A 19691-nucleotide genomic window follows, 5' to 3' on the forward strand; every position below is an offset into this window, starting at 1 on the left:
TACAGAGCGTCTTTGCAATCTGCACTTATAACATCTTGTTCTAGGAACGCAAGTAATATCACCACACCGGCACCCTACATGAGTACAGGCACCTATTTACCTTTTTTTTGTAATCAAGCACTAATTTCAACTATAGGATTAGGGTTAGTAATTTGATCCTACTCCTCTTTCTTTGACCCAAGGTGCAGGAGCCCGGCTCCAGGTAGCTCCAGCTCAATTCTGAGTGAACCCACAGTGGTTTTCATTTGCCCCGGGGCTAAGGCAAATCATCAAAATCAAATCAAATGTATTTATATAGCCCTTCTTACAGCAGATGATATCTCCAAGTGCTGTACAGAAACACAGCCTAAAACCCCAAACAGCAAGCAATGCACGGTGGCTAGGAACAACTCCCTAGAAAGAACTACAAGAACTGATTTATTAATTCAAGGAGCGACAGTGACACCCCGTGGCAGACATTTTTCTTAATTTCTCCTGGATGGAAATCTACCTTCTATCTTTTTTCACCTCTGTCATATTTTCCCCTTTCCACTATCATGATTCAAACTATATAATAAATAGAGTAGTTGCGTGGAATACAGAGGGGAGAAAATGATGGCTGTGGGGCAGTATCAGAGGAGCGCACGGACCTGTTCATTGCTACGCTACCCCCATGTGTAGCTACCACATTGGGCATAATTAAAAGCGGGGGAAATCAACGGTTTCGTGATTATTAAAGTGGCATGGATATCATCAAATGAATTGGTAAATAAAAAAATATAGACCTGTCCTGCACTGGTCGAGGGGTTCTGCCCAACTACGCACGTGCTTCTTCTGTAGCCGCAGTCACATGACATTACTTCCTGGATCACATTTGTTTGTGCAGCGGCCAAAAACATGTTTTATTGTTATTGCAGGCAATAACAAACGGAATCTTCCAGCAAAATATGACTGAAGGAGAAACGGCGTTAAATAAAATACAAGGATATAGCTAGACAAGTCAATTAAATCAATAGATGTACATTTTCGCCAATATCTTGACAGATTGTGGCAACCGTCTTCCGTCGATAACAGATACATATCCTGGCTACAGTTATCTATGTCGTTATTTGCTTGCTAGCTGGTTGCATGTGTGTTATATTTGGCGATAAATCTATAACTTAAATATATAAACAACTGGCTAGCTAGACAATGACAACCCCGATACAGACATAATATATAACAGTTAGGTTTTTTTTGTTGCTAGGAAGCTACTGTAGCTTGCTACTAGTAGCGAACCAAATCCGCAGAATATAGCTAAAGTTAGCTAGACAGCCTCCGAAATAACGGGAAACCGGTTGTTGGCAAACTGTTGTGTCAGTAGAAAGGTTTTCTATTTGAACTAAGCAGGACATACAGAATTGCTGTAAAGAAAAATGTCAAAATACACAAGTTTTCCGGAACCAGGCGACGACCACAACCCTTTCCAGGTGATATGATATATGGGATCTTAAAATACTTTACTTAGCTACTGTTATTGTATTCATTTTTTAGCTAACGTTACAATGTTGGTGAAAAAATGCATGATGTTTCGCCTGTTGCACTGTAACAGACGTGCTGTTACTCATTACATGTGATGTTGCTGCTTTCTCCATGTTCTAACCCAGGCTATTCTAGTGATATATCTAGTAGCTGAAAAGGTGTTTGTGTACAAAGGGCTCATTGAGTGAAATAGAACATATTGATACTTACGTGGTCAAGGCTACGTCCCAAATGGGCCCCTATTCCCTAATAGAGCACTATTTTGATTCTACGGTTCAATGTAGTGCACCATATAGGGCCATTTAGCACGTCACCGATATAATTAGAAATTATAATTAAATATTAATATATGAATAGTAATAGGATCTCTGGCATTTATTTTATGATGTTCTGTTAGTGATGTTTATCTTGTCTGTATGTCAGGACCCTGCAGTGACTCAACACAGCAGCAACACTGAGTATGCCACACTGGATCTTTACAACCCATTTGACAATAAAAATGGGGTAAGAGATGTGTAGTTCGCTTTGTGTTTGTGTCAGAATATGAATGCTTTGGAGATTCAGTATATGCAGTAATAGTAATGCAGTATGGTAATAATGCATACAGGAGTATATAGGCTAGCTGTGTGGCATCTTTCCGCATAGATGTGCTTTGGCAGAGTAGCAGGAATGCCACTACATTCCAAACAATTGGACATGGTAACATGCCACGATGCTCCACTCCCATACAGAGTTGTTTGGACATATGCTCTATAGCCACTCTTTGCTTGTGGTCATTATAAACGTTATTGGTAATGATATAGGTTGATTTCTTGTTGTAATCCACTCTCTAGCCCCCACCACCAGCCTATGCAGCAACTGCACCATCCGCCCCCCAACCTGTTGTTCCTGCAACAACCCCACCCAGCAGGACTACACCCACAGAGCCCCGCAACTATGGCACCTCCTTCACCCCCCAGGTACTTGTTCTATATGTATTAGACAATTATCAGGAGTCACCTGTGCAGGTTATAGAATTAACTTCATACAGCTAGAAATAATACTCATAGACAAGCAACTCATATTTCTGTATGATAATTACATTTCCTGATGTTTATTTACTAGCTTGACATGGAGCACCTGAACTTATCAGACTAATTTCTACGAAATCAAGTTCAACTTCTGTATTTCTACTAAGGTACATGGAGCTATATTCAGCTCTGCATTAAAGCCTGACGTTTTCCTTCTCTCTCTCTCTCTTTAGCAGACCGCGGTCAACGCCACCACAGCAGAGCTCCTGAGGAAGCAGGAAGAGCTTGAGAAGAAAGCCCGCGAGCTGGAGAGGAGGGAGAGGGAGCTGGACTCACACGCCCTCGGCCCTGGAGCCAGTAAGAGAGGGAGATGGTGGTCGTGATGATGATGATAGAGATTGGTTTGAGAGAAAAAAAAGTGGATCCATGTGTCTGATATGAAATGATTGATGGGTGGGGGGAGGGTGTTAATGAAGGAAGGATTGGATTACTGTATACTGGTTCCTAACTGCACATGTCTCATTGGGAAACAAAGATTGCTCCCATTGCTGAATCATTTGAAGTAACACTCTCTTCCCCCATCTCTCTGTCAGCTCGTCAGAATAACTGGCCTCCCCTGCCCACTTTCTGCCCTGTGGGACCCTGCTTCTACCAAGACATCAACATGGAGATCAGCCAGAGCTTCCAACACACTGTCTCCATCATGTATTACTACTGGATGTGTAAGTTTCCCTGTCTGTGCCTGGCTCTCTGTCTGGTGAAGGCATCTGTAACACTTCCATGAAAGAATGATGATTAGAATAATGCTTAGATTAAATGTTTTATGACACTGTTAAGCACTTTAAGAATGTTACCTAATACTTAATGACACTGTTAAAACGTAGAGATTTCTCAAATTAATTTACACCAATTTGGAAGTGATACATTAATCACAAGGTATACCTGGGTGCGTTCAGTGTACCAATGTAACTATCTCTTTATCCCTTTCCCTTCCAATGCAACTCTAAAGTGCTCTAGTATCCAAACTACAGTTCTGACCTCCCTATCTTTCTCTTCTTATTTTGCCTACATACCTATCCATCCCTTCATCTCTGGTCTGCATCTCTGTCACCTACCCTCTCATTTCTCTTTACCCCCTTTTCTCATCCTTTCCCCCTTCACTTTCTTTCTCCCCATCACTTTTCATGCTCTCATCCACTCCCCTCTCTCTCACTCCCTCACTTCACCCATCCTCTTCCTTTTGTCTTCTTTCTCTCCCCCTCTCCTAGTCACAGCCTGCACACTGGCGTTTAACTTAATTTCCTGCCTGAGTCTGTTCTGTGTGGAGCCTTCTGGTGGTGTTGGGCTGGGCCTGGCCATCCTCTGGGTCCTCCTTTTCACCCCCTGTTCCTTTGTCTGCTGGTACAGGCCTGTGTACAAAGCCTTCAGGTGCGTACTATTGCATATTTCCAATTTAGGGGCTTGTCATTACAAAACAGACATTATATATTTAGGTTCCCTCTTGATATCAGGTTACAGTGAACCTATGAATGCATTTTCTTCTTTCAGGAGTGACAGCTCCTTCAACTTCTTCGCCTTCTTCTTCATTTTTTTCGTCCAAGTGATCTTCTACGTCATCATGACCATTGGCATTCCTGGTTGGGGTTTCAGGTATGTGCCACAAACAAGCCAACCATATTACAATTACTATATCTTTACTGTATTACATCTCCTATACAGTACATTCCTCATACACCTATCCTTTCACACTCCCCCTGTCTCTATTTGTCTTCTTTCTTTGTGACTGTCTCTCTCTCCTTCCCTCCCTGTCTCTGTTCCACTCAGTGGCTGGATTGTGAGTCTGGCTGCTCTGAAGACTAGCGTGCCTGTTGGTGTGATCATGATGCTCAATGCCATCCTATTCACTGCCCAGACTGCCATGGGGGTCGTCTTGCTCAAGCGGGTAAACCTGAAATGAAGGCGAGGGAGGGGAATTTAGACAGTTTTAACCAGACTAAAGGGTATTGTATGCTAGGGCAAATCAGGACAGTGTGGAGTAATTACAGTAGGTAGACAATGGCTTGGAATTAGGTACAACATGGGGGAGCAAGGAAAAGGATGAGGGTAAAAAGGCTACAACATATACATCTAGCTTCTCACATCTTTTTCATCTTGACCCAGTATGTCAATAAACATTTAGAATTGTCCACAGAACTTAGAGTAATTGTTTTGAATTTTAAGAGTATTATTTACAGTATTGTTTTAAGATTGATGGCGAGTAGGGTGTTGAGGTATGGGCAATTCCACGGCAACAGTGATACTGACACTACGATTCTTCACTCTAAAAAGGAATGTCAAACAAAAAACAATGATTGCAAAGTTAAACAAACCATGGAACTATATGCACTAGGACTACTTTTAACAATTTCCACTGAATAAAACACACATCCAGTAGTAATACATGATGGGAGACAGTGTGTTGGAAGCTCTGGCTGATCTCCATGTTGATGTCTTGGTAGAAGCAGGGTCCCACAGGGCAGAAAGTGGGCAGGGGAGGCCAGTTATTCTGACGAGCTGACAGAGTCCTAGTCCTTGTTCATAGTATGGTTTGTTTAACTTTGCAATCATTGTCTTTTGTTTGACATACATATTAAAGTGAAAAACTGAGTCTCAGTGTCACTCTGTTACTGTGGAATTGCCCATATGTATCATGTATTAAAGCCTGTCTTCCTCTCCCCTCCAGGTCCACTCTCTGTACAGGCAGACCGGTGCTAGCTTCGTGAAGGCTCAGGCTGAGTTTGCCACTGGAGTGATGTCCAATCAGGCTGTACGCCAGGCAGCTGCCAACGCCACTGCTTCTGCAGCTCAGGGGGCCTTTACTGGTGCGGCTCGGTAGAGAGAGGGAAGGCAAGCAAGTAGGGCAAGGGAGCTAGTAGAGAGCGAGAGAGGGGTAGGTACAGTATGTATGAGGGTGTATAGTACAAAATAAGTAGGCAAGACTCAGGTGTTTTGATAAATTGTTTTGTCAAAGTAGGTGAAAGGGGTGGGACTTGAGTTTGTGATGGATGCACAGAAGTGATGCTCCATATATAACAGCTGAACGGTTCAATTATCTGTGGCCAATGCTATTATGGTTGCCAACGTGAGCTCTAAAAAGTCAATTGTCTTGATATCCCAAATGAGAATGCCTACCTATTTACACACACTATATCTTTGCCAAAATCACAACTGTAAATGAGAAAAACACGATGTTTTGGGTTGTAATATTATTGCTATTATTATGTTATGTTGATGCTGTATTTGGTTGTCATGGTCGCCATTGTTCTTTCTTGGTTTTTAATAAATATCAGTTGATATGCTCAATATTTTCTACTTCCCTTTGGTCACTTACAGTATCATTAGTCATGTCAGCAGCGTAACCTAAAATAGTGTATCTGTAGGCCTATTACGTCTAAGACTAATAAAGGCAGAGCGGGTTTTTCAGTGTTGTATATGTAATGTAGAGTTTCTGAAAACCTCTTCAATGGACTGATAAAGATGTACTTTAGTCTTCCCTACAAACTCCTGGGAAACTACATCAATGATGCATTTCTTGCTTTTAGTCATCACTTCTGTTATTTCTGTAACTTGTGTTTAATATACTGAGCAAAAATATAAACGCAACATGTAAAGTGTTGGTCCCATGTTTCTTGAGCTGAAATAAAAGATTCCAGATATGTTCCATTCGCACAAAAAGCTTATTTCTCTAAAATGTGCACATTTGTTTGCATCCCTGTTAGTGAGCATTTCTCCTTTGCCAAGACAATCCATCCACCTGACAGGTGTGGCATATCAAGAAGCTGATTACACAGCATGATCATTACATAGGTGTTCCTTGTGCTGGGGAAAAAAGGCCACTCTAAAATGTGCAGTTTTGTCATGTAACACAATGCCACAGATGTCTCCCAGTTTTGAAGGAGTGTGCAATTGGCATGTTGACTGCAGGAATGTCCACCAGGGCTGTTGACACAGAATCTAATGTTAATTTCTCTACCATAAACTGCCTCCAATGTCATTTTAGAGATTTTGGCAGTACGTCCAACCTGGCCACACAACAGCAGACCACGTGTAACCACGCCAGCCCTGGACCTCCACATCCGGCTTCTTCTTGGACTGTGACCAGCCACCCGGACAGCTGATGAAACTGGGTTTGCACAACCAAAGAATTTCTGCACAAACTGTCAGAAACCGTCTCATGGAAGCTCATCTGTGTGCTCGTCTTCCTCATCAGGGTTTTGACTTAACTGCAGTTCCGCATAGTAACCAACTTAAGTGGGCAAATGCTGATCTTCGATAGCCACTGGCATGCTGGAGAAGTGTGCTCTTCACGGATTAATCTTGGTTTCAACTGTACCGGACAGATGGCAGACAGCGTGTATGGCGTCATTTGGGCGAGTGATTTACTGATGTCAACACTGTGAACAGTGCCCTGTGGTGTCATGGTATCGGCAGTCATAAGCTACGGACAACGAACACAATTGCATTTTATCAATGGCAATTTGAATGCACAGAGATACTGTGATGAGATCCTGAGACCCATTGTCCTGCCATTCATCCGCCGACCATCACCTCATGTAGCAAGAATCTGTACACAATTCCTGGAAGCTGAAAATGTAACATTTCTTCCATGAAGAAATCCCCAGACATGTCACCCATTGAGCATGTTAGGGATGCTCTGAATCGACGTGTACTACAATGTATTCCAGTTCCCGCCAATATCCAGCAACTTCGAACAGCCATTGAAGAGGAGTGGAACAAGATTCCACAGGCCACAAACAGCCTGATGAACTCTATTCGAAGGAGATGTCTTGCTGCATGAGGCAAATGGTGTTCACCAGATACTGACAGGTTTTCTGATCCATGCCCCTACCTTTTTTATAAGGTATACATATCTGTATTCCCGGTCATGTGAATTCCATAGATTAGGGCCTAATTTATTTTTTATTAACTGATTTCCTTATTAACTGTAACTCTGTCAAATATTTAAAATGGTTGCATGTTGCGTTTATTTTTGTTCAGAGTACTTTAAGGGCCAGTTTACCTGAAATCAAATCCTGGACTAAAAGCATGCTCAATTGACAATCTTTTTTTTAGTCCACGACTACTAAACTTCAACTGTGACTGTTAAAAACTGTTTTTATTTTACCAGTATATTCTGTTGTTTTGGATAGTCTCATTGGTTGTCCTGTCATGTAGCATACAACTGCAGATTTTGCTTCAGATATTTCTTTCGAGAATCAGTCTTGTGGTCATTGGTGCAACAAGTGAAATCGGTTCTGTATTAGAGCAGTTTACATGTCGTTTATTGGCACAATTTTTTGGTTGTAAATGTTGACGGGACCCTTAGCCCTATGTATAACCTAGGTTATTGCAACATTGGTTAGAAGATAGCTGCAATAATCTCAAATAACAACACTTGGTTAAAATTTGAGCAGTATACATTTGATATGTATCACCTCAGATGGTAGCCTATAGTAAAAATGGTAGCCTATAGTAAAAAATAAATTATCCTATGGACTGGACTGACATGACCCTTCTGACAAATGTCCCTACGCCTTCCGTCGGCTTGAGCTACCATACAGACGTCAGTGACTGTATGCTACCGTGAAGATGGCGGAGGCTGCGGCGGCACCACAAAACCGTTTTTTCTGTCACTGTTGTAAAGGTGAAATCGACCCTAAACTCCCGGTGAGTTGACAGAAGTGATTTTCTTCCTTCCTTTCCCGTCCGGTTCTGGACCGACGTTTCTGTATCAGTATTAGCTAGCAACGCCTACCGATATATATGCTAAGAAAATACACATTTTGTATCTGAAACTGAATGTGATTGATAGAATATTGTCATTACTCAAATACAACGTTATAAGTGTTGTTGCATGGAGTGCGCGCCTTTAGATAGATTGGTTGTTGCGAAGAAATCTGGTGATCCAAGTTTTGGGTTTGCTTCGTTGCCATATTTAGAAGCACTACTGTGTCACCAGCTCGTAGTCGCAAGTGTCAACTGCATGTGAAAAACATTATTGCCGCGTTCAAGTAATAGTCGGAAATATGAAACTCGGAAATTTCCAAGTCGCCAACTGGATGAACTCAGCTCGTGTAGGCTTACTACAAACAGTTAGCAAGTCTGATATTTCTAAGTTTTCTAGTTCCGAGTAGCATGTGAACGCGACATTTGCATGGAAGGGGATGGTGCTGTGGCAGGCAGGGTGTCTCTTTTCGGCACACCACCAGGCGCACCAGCGCGTTTGTCGAGCAGCTGACACAGTGTTTTTTTTAAAAACATTGACATGAACGCGCATCTTGACGTAGTGCACTTGATACCGCCAAGTGTGTTCCTTTTGTATTCTCATGTTATGTAAGGGGCGCAACTTTCACTGGGGATGGGGACATGTCCCCCCCCAAATTCTGAAATTGCATTTTTGTTCTACCCCGTTTTATTATTGGAATGTGATACAAAACGTGACAATGGTGTGCTTTAGTACCATACGGTACTGAGCAACTGGATAAAACATGTATAATAATTATTATGCCCTCCCCACTTCTAAAACCAAAGTTGCACCCCTGTGTTATGTCATTATGATTTGAAATAAATAAAATATCAAATCAAATGTTATTGGTCACATACACATATTTAGCAGATGTTATTGCAGGTGTAGCGAAATGCTTGTGTTCCTAGATCCAACAATGCGGTAGTATCTTAACAGTGCAGTAGTATCTAAAAATGCTTCACAACAATACACACAAATCTAAAAGTCAAATAATGTAATTAATAAATATTAGATCGAGCAATGTCGAAGTGGCATTGACTAAAATACAGTAGAATAGAAATCAGAAAATAAACATGAGATGAGTAAAGCAGTATGTACACATTATTTGAACATTATTAAAGTGACCAGTGTTCCATTATTAAAGTGGCCAGTGATTCCAAGTCTATGTATATAGGGCAAATAGAAATTGCATTTTTTCTCTCAAGGAATTCACATGCCCCAGGTGTGAGTCCGATTTCATTGAGGAGGTGACAGAAGACTCCAGGTAAAGTGTTCAAATCTGTGCTGTTTGTTTGCGTGTTGTTCTGCTTATAGGGGACAATAGTATAGGGGTCTATACTGGACTTGCTATATCATACTATTTTAGGTACAGTATTATGTGCAATTTCAGTTTCTGATATATCTGATATAATAATATACAGTACATTAGACTTATTAAATGAAAATAGTTTTACTTAAAAAAATACTGTATTTGCATTTCTCTTAATGTATTAATTTCCAATAATTGAAATATCTTTGTCTTTCAGTCTCTTGGAGAACAGCAGCACTGCAGAGGCCAATGATGATGCAGGCACACTCTTTTCAGAGGTACCTGAATGTCATCCCAAAATCTCTTTGTCTTTTTCTATCCTTTTCCCCTGTCTTCAACTTGAATCTGAATGTACTGGTCTGCTTTCCTTCCTCCAAGCTGTGGCAGCTGCTGTTTATGGAACACTCTGCTCTTCTCTCGGACCCCTCCACCTCTGAGTCTGAGTCTGACCAGAGCCATCTACAGGCTGCCGCAGTGGAGGGAGACGTAGAGGGCCCTTCTGAAGTGCCTGTGGCCTCTGTGGGAGGCACAGATCCTTTAGTGCCTGAACTGGAACGCCCCTCTCGTCCGCCTAGCCAGGGGAGGCGACAGTCCCACACGCCAGCAGTGGAGGGGTTAGTGGAGATGACCAATTACTTATCACTGATCTTGATCTGTCTACAGTGTAAAGTCATTACCTTTATCCACTCACTCTCTATTAGCTACCTTTCATGGTTTTGCCCCATGCCAAAAGGTCCAGGCAGGTATAGCTGATGGCTTTTATTTCACTTGGACGTCAAGCCACCTTAGTGGCAACGACCACTGATTTTGCAATGTTATCTAGCTCTCCATGTCAGTTTTTAGGAAGCTATTCTCACTCGACTCAAGAGCCTGTATTGATATTGAGACATTGTACTGTTGTATAATAACATCCTATAACATGATTAGACTAATGGTGTTATATAATCAAAGTGGTCCAAAATTAAGTATTTCCCTTCAGTTTATCACAGAATATAATTTCACATATTAACAACAATATATTTCAAACATTATTAAACTATTTGGTCCTAAAAGCTATTATGTTATTTCACTGTAACTACATAATTCTATTACATTATAATAGAATTTTAATAAAATAGATTGTTATCACAATCAAGTAGGTATTCTCTTTCTACAGGGCCTTCAGAAAGTATTCATACCCCTTTAATTATTCCCCATTTTGTTGTGTTACAGCCTGAAATCAAAATGGATTAAATATAGATTTTTTTCTCACCCATCTAAACACAAAACCCATCAGTGAAAACATGTTTTTAGAAATGTTTGCAATTGTAATGAAATACAGAAATATTGTATCTCATTTATATAGGTATTCACACCCCTGCCAATACATGTTAGAATCACCTTTGGCAGCGATTACATCTGTGAGTCTTTCTGTGTAAGTCTCTAAGACTTATTTGCACATTATTATTTTTTTAATTCTTCAAGCTCTGTCAAGTTGGTTGTGGATCATTGCTGGGCAGCCATTTTCAAGTCTTACCATACATTTTCAAGCCGATTTGAATAAAAAAACGACAACTAGGCCACTCAGGAACATTCAATGTCGTCTTGGTAAGGAACTCCAGTGTATATTTGACCTTGTGTTTTAGGTTATTGCCCTGCTGAAAGGTGAATTTGTCTCCCATTGTCTGAACCAGGTTTTCCTCTAGGAATTTGCTTGTGCTTAGCTCTATTTTTATTTAAAAACAACTCCCTAGTCCTTGATAACGTGATGCAGGCACCTCCAATATTGAAAATATGAAGAGTGGTACTCAGTGATGTGTTAGATTTGTACAGAGATGAGGTTGTCATTCAAAAATCATGTCAAACTATTATTGCACACAGAGTGAGTCCATGCAATTTATGTGACTTGTTAAGCACATTTTTACTCCTGAGCTTATTTATTTAACAAAGGGGTTGAATACTTATTGAATCAAGACATTTCATCTTTTCATTTTTAAATAATTTAATAAAAACATAATTCCACTTTGACATTATGGGGTATTGTCTGGAGGCCAGTGACACAATCTCAATTTAATCCATTTTAAATTCAGTCTGTAACACAAAATGTGGAAAATGGCTTGGGGTGTTAATACTTTCTTTCAGGCAATGTATGTGCAAAATAGATTGAATCTCTCTGCCTATTTCTTTAGTATTGTGCAGCAGTTTTTGGCTGGTCTGTTTGCCAACAATGGAAATCCAGGCATCGCACCAGCTGCACTGTAAATAAGTATTTTTTAAATCTCATAATTATTATTTGAATTACTTTGACTCTTTCAAGGCATGTTAAGCATCTCTCTCTCTCTGTCTATCTCTCACTCACTCACTCACTCTCAGGTCTGGCATGCTCCATTCAAATCCAGGGGACTATGCCTGGGGTCAGGGAGGTCTAGACGCAGTTATCACAGAGGTCAGTGCTCTAACCAGGCGCAAAATCCATGCTTTAATCATGGCAGCACGCTGAGTCACAATCGGTCTCTGTTTCTTCATTTCTCAATTTCCTCCACTCTAGTTGTTAGGTCAGTTTGAGGGCACAGGTCCACCTCCTGCAGAGAAGGAGATGATCTCATCCCTCCCCACAGTCAACGTCTCTCAAGAACAGACAGGTGTGTTCCAACCAAGCTTCAACACCAAACCCATAGGCTACCACTCACAGCATTTATGGGAATGGAGGGTGTGGATCTTGCTCAGTAGTAGTGTACAGTATACCACCTGCAAAATAGATTCTCAAAATTGTGACAATATTTTGTTTTATTCTGAAAAATAAAAGGTGAGGTGGTCTTTACCCAGATAAGCACCCCATTCAGAAGCCTTTTAGTAGTGCCGGCACTACTAGTCAATGTTCACTCTCTTTATTCTAAAATGAACACAATGAATGAACCCCCCTCATGCCTCTTTCTCAGATAGCAGACTGGAGTGTCCAGTATGTAGGGAGGAGTACTCCATGGGAGAGTCTGTCAAACAGCTGCCCTGCCTCCATTATTTCCACAGTGACTGCATAGTGCCATGGCTTGAACTGGTAAGCAGGGGAATGGTTGACTGGTGGGGTTTACAACACCACTGTATTTCATTTGTCATGGAAGGTTAGTGAGTGTGTCACTGGGGTCACGTATACTGTCTTGAGGTAGGGTATTTGGTTATATTGTTCTGGGGGTAACCGTGTGCCACACACAAAGGGGTGGTTTCCTGGACCTAGATTAAGCCTAATCCTGGACTAAAATGCAAGATCAATGGAACATCTCCATTGAAAACACTTTTTAGTCCAGGATAAGGCTTAATCTGTGTCCGGGAAACTGTCCCACAAGTATTGAGACTTGACTTGTAATGTTAAGCATGTTTTGTCACGTCTCACGTTTTTGTATCTCTCCCACAGCACGATACTTGTCCTGTGTGTCGTAAAAGTCTTGACGGCGTCGACCAGAGCATCCAGCCCCCACCAGAACCCCCAGAGACCCTCTCCATCAGGACAGACCCTCAGGAGGAGAGACAGGCTATTTGAGGATTATAGGCCTCCCTCTCTTCGACCTGTCTGGCATCTCTTCTTCCCTTTACTCCTGAACGAGGCTCATCTCTATCCTCATGCCTCGTCTTTGACCATGCGTTTATTGAAGAGACATATTTCAATTCAACTGTGCCTCATTGTCAAAATTCAACTCTGCTCAAAAATTCACTTCACAATGCATTTACTATGAAACTTTGTTTGACTTTAGAAAGTTCCAATATGCCTGCAGTATCACCTCACCTGCAAATGGTTCCAACTGTTTTCTGACAAAATGTTATGGATTCCATTTGTCCCTTCGTAGTGGTATTTCCCCCAGTGTTCTGATTGGCTCTCATTTTGTATTCAAACCACATGAACTGACATCCTTGAGCCACAGAGAAGTGACAAATGTGATGAAATTAGATAAATTGGGGAAAATCCTAAAAGGTGAGCTGAACTCACTCTCTTGCGTTGAAGCTCTGTGTTAGATCATTTGCCCACTGTTCTCGCCGACATCTTTGGTTGCATCCCAATAATCTCTCCTTTCTCCTGAAAGGTACACTTCTTCACTTCATGGATTTGAAAGGAAATGACTGGTATATGGAAACTCTTTCTAGTCCATGCATGCTACACCAATCCAATGCTTTCACATTTGTGGGGACTAGTGAACGAGTGCACACTTCCGTAGGAAGGAGAAGTTATTGCAGATTCAAATAATCAAAGCTGGATGATTAGTTGATTATTTGAGGGCAAAAACCAAAACGTGCACCCCTTGGGGTCCCCAGCACCGAGTTTGGGAAACCCTGGGTTATTGGAATGAAAACACTGAGAATCATAATTGCATACTCCTCACTTCCTCTCTCCTCACCTCCTTATCAAAACCCATTGGAGGAGGTCAGAGGGGCGGGACATCTGGCGTTCTCATCTAATGGGTTTTGAGGAGGCGAGGAGTACGCAATTCAAATTCTCCCGTCTCCCGCTTCCTCTTAATCTCACATAGCAGTATTTGTTAATAATGTCCACCTCTCTTTATGGCCCCTATTAAACCCTAATACGTTGTCCTTTACACTATCCACATCCTTCATGTTCTAACTTTATGCACTTTTCTAATGCATTAGTATTTTGCCTCTTTCAATCATTCTGTTTTTAATACGTACAAGTCACAGCAAAATAATAAATATGTTTTTAGTATTTGACATATTATGATGGGCCTATATATGTATTGGTATGTATATATGATATATGTATATATGTGTATATACATGTAGAATACCAGTCAAAAGTTTGGACACACCTACTCATTTAAGGGTTTTTCTTTATTTTGACTATTTTCTACATTTTAGAATAATAGTGAAGACATCAAAACTATGAAATAACACATATGGAATTATGTAGTAACCAAGAAGTGTTAAACAAATCCAAATATATTTTAGATTTGACATTCTTCAAAGTAACCACCCTTGCCTTGATGAAAGCTTTGCACACTCTTGGCATTCTCTCAACCAGCTTCATGAGGTAGTCACCTGGAATGCATTTCAATTAACAGGCGTGCCTTGTTCATTTGTGGAACCTTTTTTCCTTCTAAATTGGTGTTTAAGCCAATCAGTTGTGTTGTGACAAGGTAGGGGTGGTATACAGAAGATAGCCCTAGTAGGTAAAAGACCAAGTCCATATTATGGCAAGAACAGCTCAAATAAAACAAAGAGAAACGACAGTCCATCAGTCCAACTTTGAAAGTTTCAAAAGCTCCAAGTGCAGTCACAAAAACCATCAAGCGCTATGATGAAACTGGCTCTCATGAGGACCGCCACAGGAAAGGAAAACCCAGAGTTACCTCTGCTGCAGAGGATAAGTTCATTAGAGTTACCAGCCTCAGAAATTGCAGCTCAAATAAATGTTTCACAGAGTTCAAGTAACAGACACATCTAAACATCAACTGTTCAGAGGAAACTGCATTAATCAGGCCTTCATGGTTGAATTGCTGCAAAGAAACCACTAATAAACACCAATAAGAAGAAGAGACTTGCTTGGGCTAAGAAACACAAGCAATGGACATTAAACTGGTGGAAATCTGTCCTTGGTCTGATGAGTTCAAATTTGAAATGATTGGATCCAACCGCCATGTCTTTGTGAAAACGCAGAGTAGGTGAATGGATGATCTCCGCATGTGTGGTTCCCACCGTGAAGCATGGAGGAGGAGGTGTGATGGTGTGGGGCTGCTTTGCTGGTGACACTGTCTGTGATTTATTTAGAATTCAATGCACACTTAACCACCATGGCTTCCACAGCATTCTGCAGCGATACACCATCCCATCTTGTTTTCACTTAGTTGGACTATTTGTTTTTCAACAGGACAATGACCCAACACACCTCCAGGTTGTGTAAGGGCTATTTGACCAAGAAGAAGAGTGATGGAGTGCTGCATCAGATGACCTGGCCTCCACAATCACCTGACCTCAACCCAATTGAGATGGTTTGGGATGAGTTGGACCACAGAGTGAAGGTAAAGCAGCCAACAAGTGCTCAGCATATGTGGGAACTCCTTCAAGACTGTTGGAAAATCATTCCAGGTGAAGCTGGTTGAGATAATGCCAAGAGTGTACAAAGCTGTCATCAAGGCAAAGGGTGGCAACTTTGAAGAATCTAAAATATATTTTTGTTTAACACGTTTTTGGTTACTACATGATTCCATGTGTTATTTCATAGTTTGGATGTCTTTACTATTATTTTACAATGTAGAAAATAGTAAAAAATAAAGAAAACTCTTGAATGAGTAGGTGTGTCCAAACTTTTGACTGGTACTGTATATGTTTGTTAACGAATACATCCGACTGGCAATGAGGTGATAAGATTGAAGATAATAAAAATGGTCAAATTCATAAAGCAGGAGTGAAAAGCTGTGTCATTGAATACCACATGTCCTTCACTCTACCCATTGAGCGCCTAGTCCCAGATAATGTCCCAAATGGCACCTTATTCTCTACACAGTGCACAACTTTTGCTCAGGGTCCATAAAGGCCATCTCCCAGTCCCGCTTATTTTAAGACAAGGACCAATGGTATGCAAGAGTTTGCATGATCGAACTAAATTGACAAATTAAAATTGGATTAAACGCTTTCTGAATTTTTAACAAAGGCAACTGGATTATAATTCTAAATAGCCAGATTTACATCCCGCCTCTAAATTTGAGTCCCACGGGAGTCTAGACGCTTAATTTTGGATAAACATATCCAAGAGCGCACACAAACACTGCCTTTCGTTTTCTCGTGCAAGGTTGTCAATTATGCATAATAATAGGTCAATTAGGCTATATTCCACAGAGACGACATGAAAGTTGAATCTCTTCTTCCAGTTCACGTAGTGCATTGATACGCCGTTGTTGCAGCAGTTCTTCATTTCACTTTCAGAATCAAAAGACAAAAATAAAATAATAATAGGGGCATTTTGTGTAACACCGCCTGGAGAAAGTGTCTAGTAGCCTACCATACGACCTCTGCCTCCTCCCTCCCAGGTTCGCATTAGATAACACAGGCACAAAGTAAATTGGCTATATTGTAAAAATCTTTGAAAACAAAAATGTGCTTTTTGGTCTTCATTTCGGGTTAGTCATAAGGCTAGCAGTGTGGTTAGGCTTAGGTTTAAAATCCGATTTTAAAAAGATAAATTGTAGAAATTAATATTTTTGGCGGGGTTCATGACTTTATGTCTGTCTTAACTAGTGACGACCCTCACCCCGCTGCCCGTCTCCTTCCCTCCCTCCATGTGTGACTGAGAATGCCCGTGTTGTACTGACATAAACTATACGGGCTTAGCAGACATGGAGGCCCGATTAATGACCGAGGCCCATTCCGAAACGTCTCGGCTCAGCTAACGTTGTGTTGGAGAAGAGTCCAGTCGCGTTTGGGGATATCAAAGATACCAATTGCTGTGTGAGGAAAAAAAACGTCGAGGGGGAAGAAATAGAGGGAGATCCATTTCGGGTCTCTTGATTCAACGCAGCCGCCATTTTGTTGACAGTTCGTGTTTTTTTTATAACGTACACAGCGCTGCATCTATTTTATTTAAATATATCTGCTTCCTTAAATATTGCTAGCCTCTTTGCTATTGGATTTGTCTTTACTCCTTCGATAGAAGACTATTCTAAGGCATGTCTTAACTAGCTGACTTGCTAGCTTGTTAGCTAAATGTAATTGCATCGTTAGCCGTCATAGTTTAGCTTCAGCTACAAAGCTAGCACGAGTGGCTAAGCGAAAATGACAGCTTATTCAGTTATTTGGTTTAGTTTGTTCTTCCTTATTCGTGAACTTTATGAAACAAAACGGAGACTATCAAATTATGTAACACTGTCAGATGGATACATTTCCCACAAGTACGGCCACGTTGCTAGAAATCCAAGTTATCATAGCAAGGCAGCCCAGATGATGGCTTGCTAGTGAGCACCATTGATACAATGTAACATAGGTTATTATTGGACGACCGATAGCTTGTTACAACATTTACATCGTTCTCTTTGAATGTATACATTGTATCAAGTCACTACTGCACGGCAATATTTTGTTACCTCGTTCCAATTATTATTATTTTTTCTAGAATTGGTAATAATGTATCGTCTTTTGGCGTCTGTCTAATAACTTTCTGTTTTTGGTTATTTTTTCTCTTGTAAGCAACATTCTCATGCGTTAGGACGTCGGTTTGGGTCACTGCTAAACTATAACTACAATATTAGCTTGTTAGCTATTTAGTAATAGCAGTGCTATTATCAAGTCGAAACGTTCGCAGTTGATGCAAAAGAGTTTGAAATGAGTACATGTCTGAATTCATAATTGATCTCCCAAAATCGGAATGGAGGTATAATTTTGACATTTCTGTCATCTGCGTTTTTGACAAATCAGCAGTTGGGAACATAAATACTGTGGCGACCATGTTGATACGCACGAAGGGAGGATTTTGATCCACATAATGTGAACACTGTTGTACTCCTACGGAGGTGAGTGGATGCATAATGTGAAAGATTTAGCGATTATTGTAGAAGTTGATATTGTCAATCCATATGGTCAATCTTTATTATGCAATATGTGTTTTGATGGATAGCTCTTGGGCTCACAATTCCCCCACACCCATCGTTACAGCGCATAACGATCAAACGTTATTGCACGAGGTGATTTGATATTGTAAAGAGGTGTTCGAACCTTTTACATTGCACGTATTTGTAAATCAAATTAACATAAATCGTCACAAGGATATGTTTTGAAACCGTGTTAGGCTATTTGCGAAGAATTAATGTTATCCAGAATCCTTGGGACGTTCGTACCCGAACCATAACCCGTATCTAACCCTAACCATTTTCAACTTCAACGGGGTAGGGAAGTCTCAATGATCCCGGATAGCAAGGACCATTTGCGATGTGGATGTGTTGATATGGCCAAGCGATGTTGAAAATGGACAATTTTAATAATTTTAACTCCGTTACAGTATGTGTAGCAAGGCTATAGTTTACTAGTAGGTTAAAGGGTAATTCCGCCACCTTTCAACCTCCAATTCATCATCTCCAGCATCAAGCCAGTGTCTACATATGTCAAAACAGCACGGATCTGTGGTATTTTATTTTTTAAAAGGTCCCAAAAAATATGCTTATGTTACATCACAGGGTGGATTATTTTTTCCTACAAAATATTGAAATGTGCACATATGCTGACACTGGTATTGTGCTGGAGATAAAGAAAATGAGATTGAAACGTGGTGAACTTTCCCTTTAAGTTAGGGAAATAAGAGTCTGTTATTAGGGGTGCTGAAGTATAGTACAAAACGTGGATATACTGTAAAGAGATAAGGATGTAGGCTGCTCACTTTTTGGACTCCTACGGAGGTGAGTGAATGTATCATCTGAAAGATTTACAGACTATTGTCCAACTTTATTATTTGCTCCTGTCCACAATGTTATACAAGCACACTTTTTCACATAACCTGGACATATTCAGTCAGAGTATCATCCTCAGTTAGCCTTATTTTATTCATGGTTTACTGCACTTCTATTGTAGGCTACTTACAACAAATGCATCCAACAGGATGATTGGCATAGGGGGCACGCTGCCTAACCCGAAGGACCTCGGGCAAAATAATTTGAGTGAACTTGTTTTGGGCTAATGATGATACAGTGGTATGGGACCCCGATTTATCATGAATCTTCTGAAAAATCAGAAACCATGGCCTTTTTGGTTTTGTCACGTCCTTCGGTAGTCGTTTTGTTGTGAATTTAGGAAGTAAGCAGTCTAGCTACTCTGTCTATTATCAACAACACATAAGTAAAGATCACGTCACCTGCTGTTGTTGTTGAGGCTTTGGTCTCATTTATTGTAATAACTAATAACAGTTTGGAAAGATGTATAATAATTGACTGAGTCAACGGCCAATGATGATTTCAAATTGAAAACCTTTAGAGATCGGACCTGTCCTGAGAATGCTATCGAGGCTGCTTTCAATACTACGCCATTGGGAAATCAGAAGTTATTAACGTGTGCTAAAGGAGGGAAGGAGAGAGAGAGAGAGAGGAGGGGGCTTTCCAAATGGTTTACTATGTTCCCATTTCACCGA

General features: G+C 40.7%; 3 protein-coding genes across 8 annotated transcripts in view; all 3 read left to right on the top strand.

Moving 5' to 3' along the window:
• The first annotated feature begins 778 nt into the window (after nucleotides 1-778).
• Nucleotides 779-6208, top strand: LOC109907685 (secretory carrier-associated membrane protein 3). Its single transcript, XM_020505801.2, has 9 exons — nucleotides 779-1448; nucleotides 1924-2004; nucleotides 2334-2459; nucleotides 2744-2867; nucleotides 3104-3232; nucleotides 3779-3938; nucleotides 4059-4160; nucleotides 4335-4452; nucleotides 5233-6208. The coding sequence occupies exons 1-9, from the start codon at nucleotides 1395-1397 to the stop codon at nucleotides 5383-5385; spliced, it is 1047 nt and encodes a 348-aa protein (XP_020361390.1). The 5' UTR covers nucleotides 779-1394; the 3' UTR covers nucleotides 5386-6208.
• Nucleotides 6209-8087: 1879 nt separating this feature from the next.
• LOC109907686 (E3 ubiquitin-protein ligase RNF115-like) lies at nucleotides 8088-14296 on the top strand. 2 transcript variants are annotated; one of them, XM_020505802.2, is made up of 9 exons: nucleotides 8088-8216; nucleotides 9501-9559; nucleotides 9822-9882; nucleotides 9983-10218; nucleotides 11773-11841; nucleotides 11957-12029; nucleotides 12132-12225; nucleotides 12523-12638; nucleotides 12993-14296. In XM_020505802.2, exons 1-9 carry the CDS (start codon nucleotides 8139-8141, stop codon nucleotides 13116-13118), a joined length of 912 nt encoding a protein of 303 aa, XP_020361391.1. In that variant the 5' UTR covers nucleotides 8088-8138; the 3' UTR covers nucleotides 13119-14296. The 2 variants fall into 2 exon arrangements, with proteins under 2 accessions (XP_020361391.1, XP_020361392.1); XM_020505803.2 differs by lacking the exon at nucleotides 11773-11841.
• A 2549-nt stretch (nucleotides 14297-16845) lies between these two features.
• The window catches only part of ash1l (ash1 (absent, small, or homeotic)-like (Drosophila)), a 47145-nt gene continuing 44299 nt past the window's right edge, over nucleotides 16846-19691 (top strand). For 3 of the 5 annotated variants that reach the window (XM_031793841.1, XM_031793842.1, XM_031793843.1), the window contains exon 1: nucleotides 17123-18087. The gene's annotated coding sequence lies outside the window, so the exon portion shown is untranslated. The other 2 variants (XM_031793839.1, XM_031793840.1) reach the window with 2 other exon arrangements.

Source organism: Oncorhynchus kisutch, linkage group LG17, assembly GCF_002021735.2.
Source record: "Oncorhynchus kisutch isolate 150728-3 linkage group LG17, Okis_V2, whole genome shotgun sequence".
In the NCBI taxonomy this organism is placed as follows: Eukaryota; Metazoa; Chordata; class Actinopteri; order Salmoniformes; family Salmonidae; genus Oncorhynchus; species Oncorhynchus kisutch.

Coding starts and splice junctions, on each gene's coding strand:
- LOC109907686 (XM_020505802.2), top strand. CDS start 8,139: ATGGCGGAGGCTGCGGCGGCACCACAAAACCGTTTTTTCTGTCACTGT. Junction 8,217..9,500: donor AAATCGACCCTAAACTCCCG/GTGAGTTGACAG, acceptor TTTTCTCTCAAG/GAATTCACATGCCCCAGGTG. Junction 11,842..11,956: donor GGCATCGCACCAGCTGCACT/GTAAATAAGTAT, acceptor ACTCACTCTCAG/GTCTGGCATGCTCCATTCAA.
- LOC109907685 (XM_020505801.2), top strand. CDS start 1,395: ATGTCAAAATACACAAGTTTTCCGGAACCAGGCGACGACCACAACCCT. Junction 2,868..3,103: donor CGCCCTCGGCCCTGGAGCCA/GTAAGAGAGGGA, acceptor TCTCTCTGTCAG/CTCGTCAGAATAACTGGCCT. Junction 4,161..4,334: donor ATTCCTGGTTGGGGTTTCAG/GTATGTGCCACA, acceptor TGTTCCACTCAG/TGGCTGGATTGTGAGTCTGG.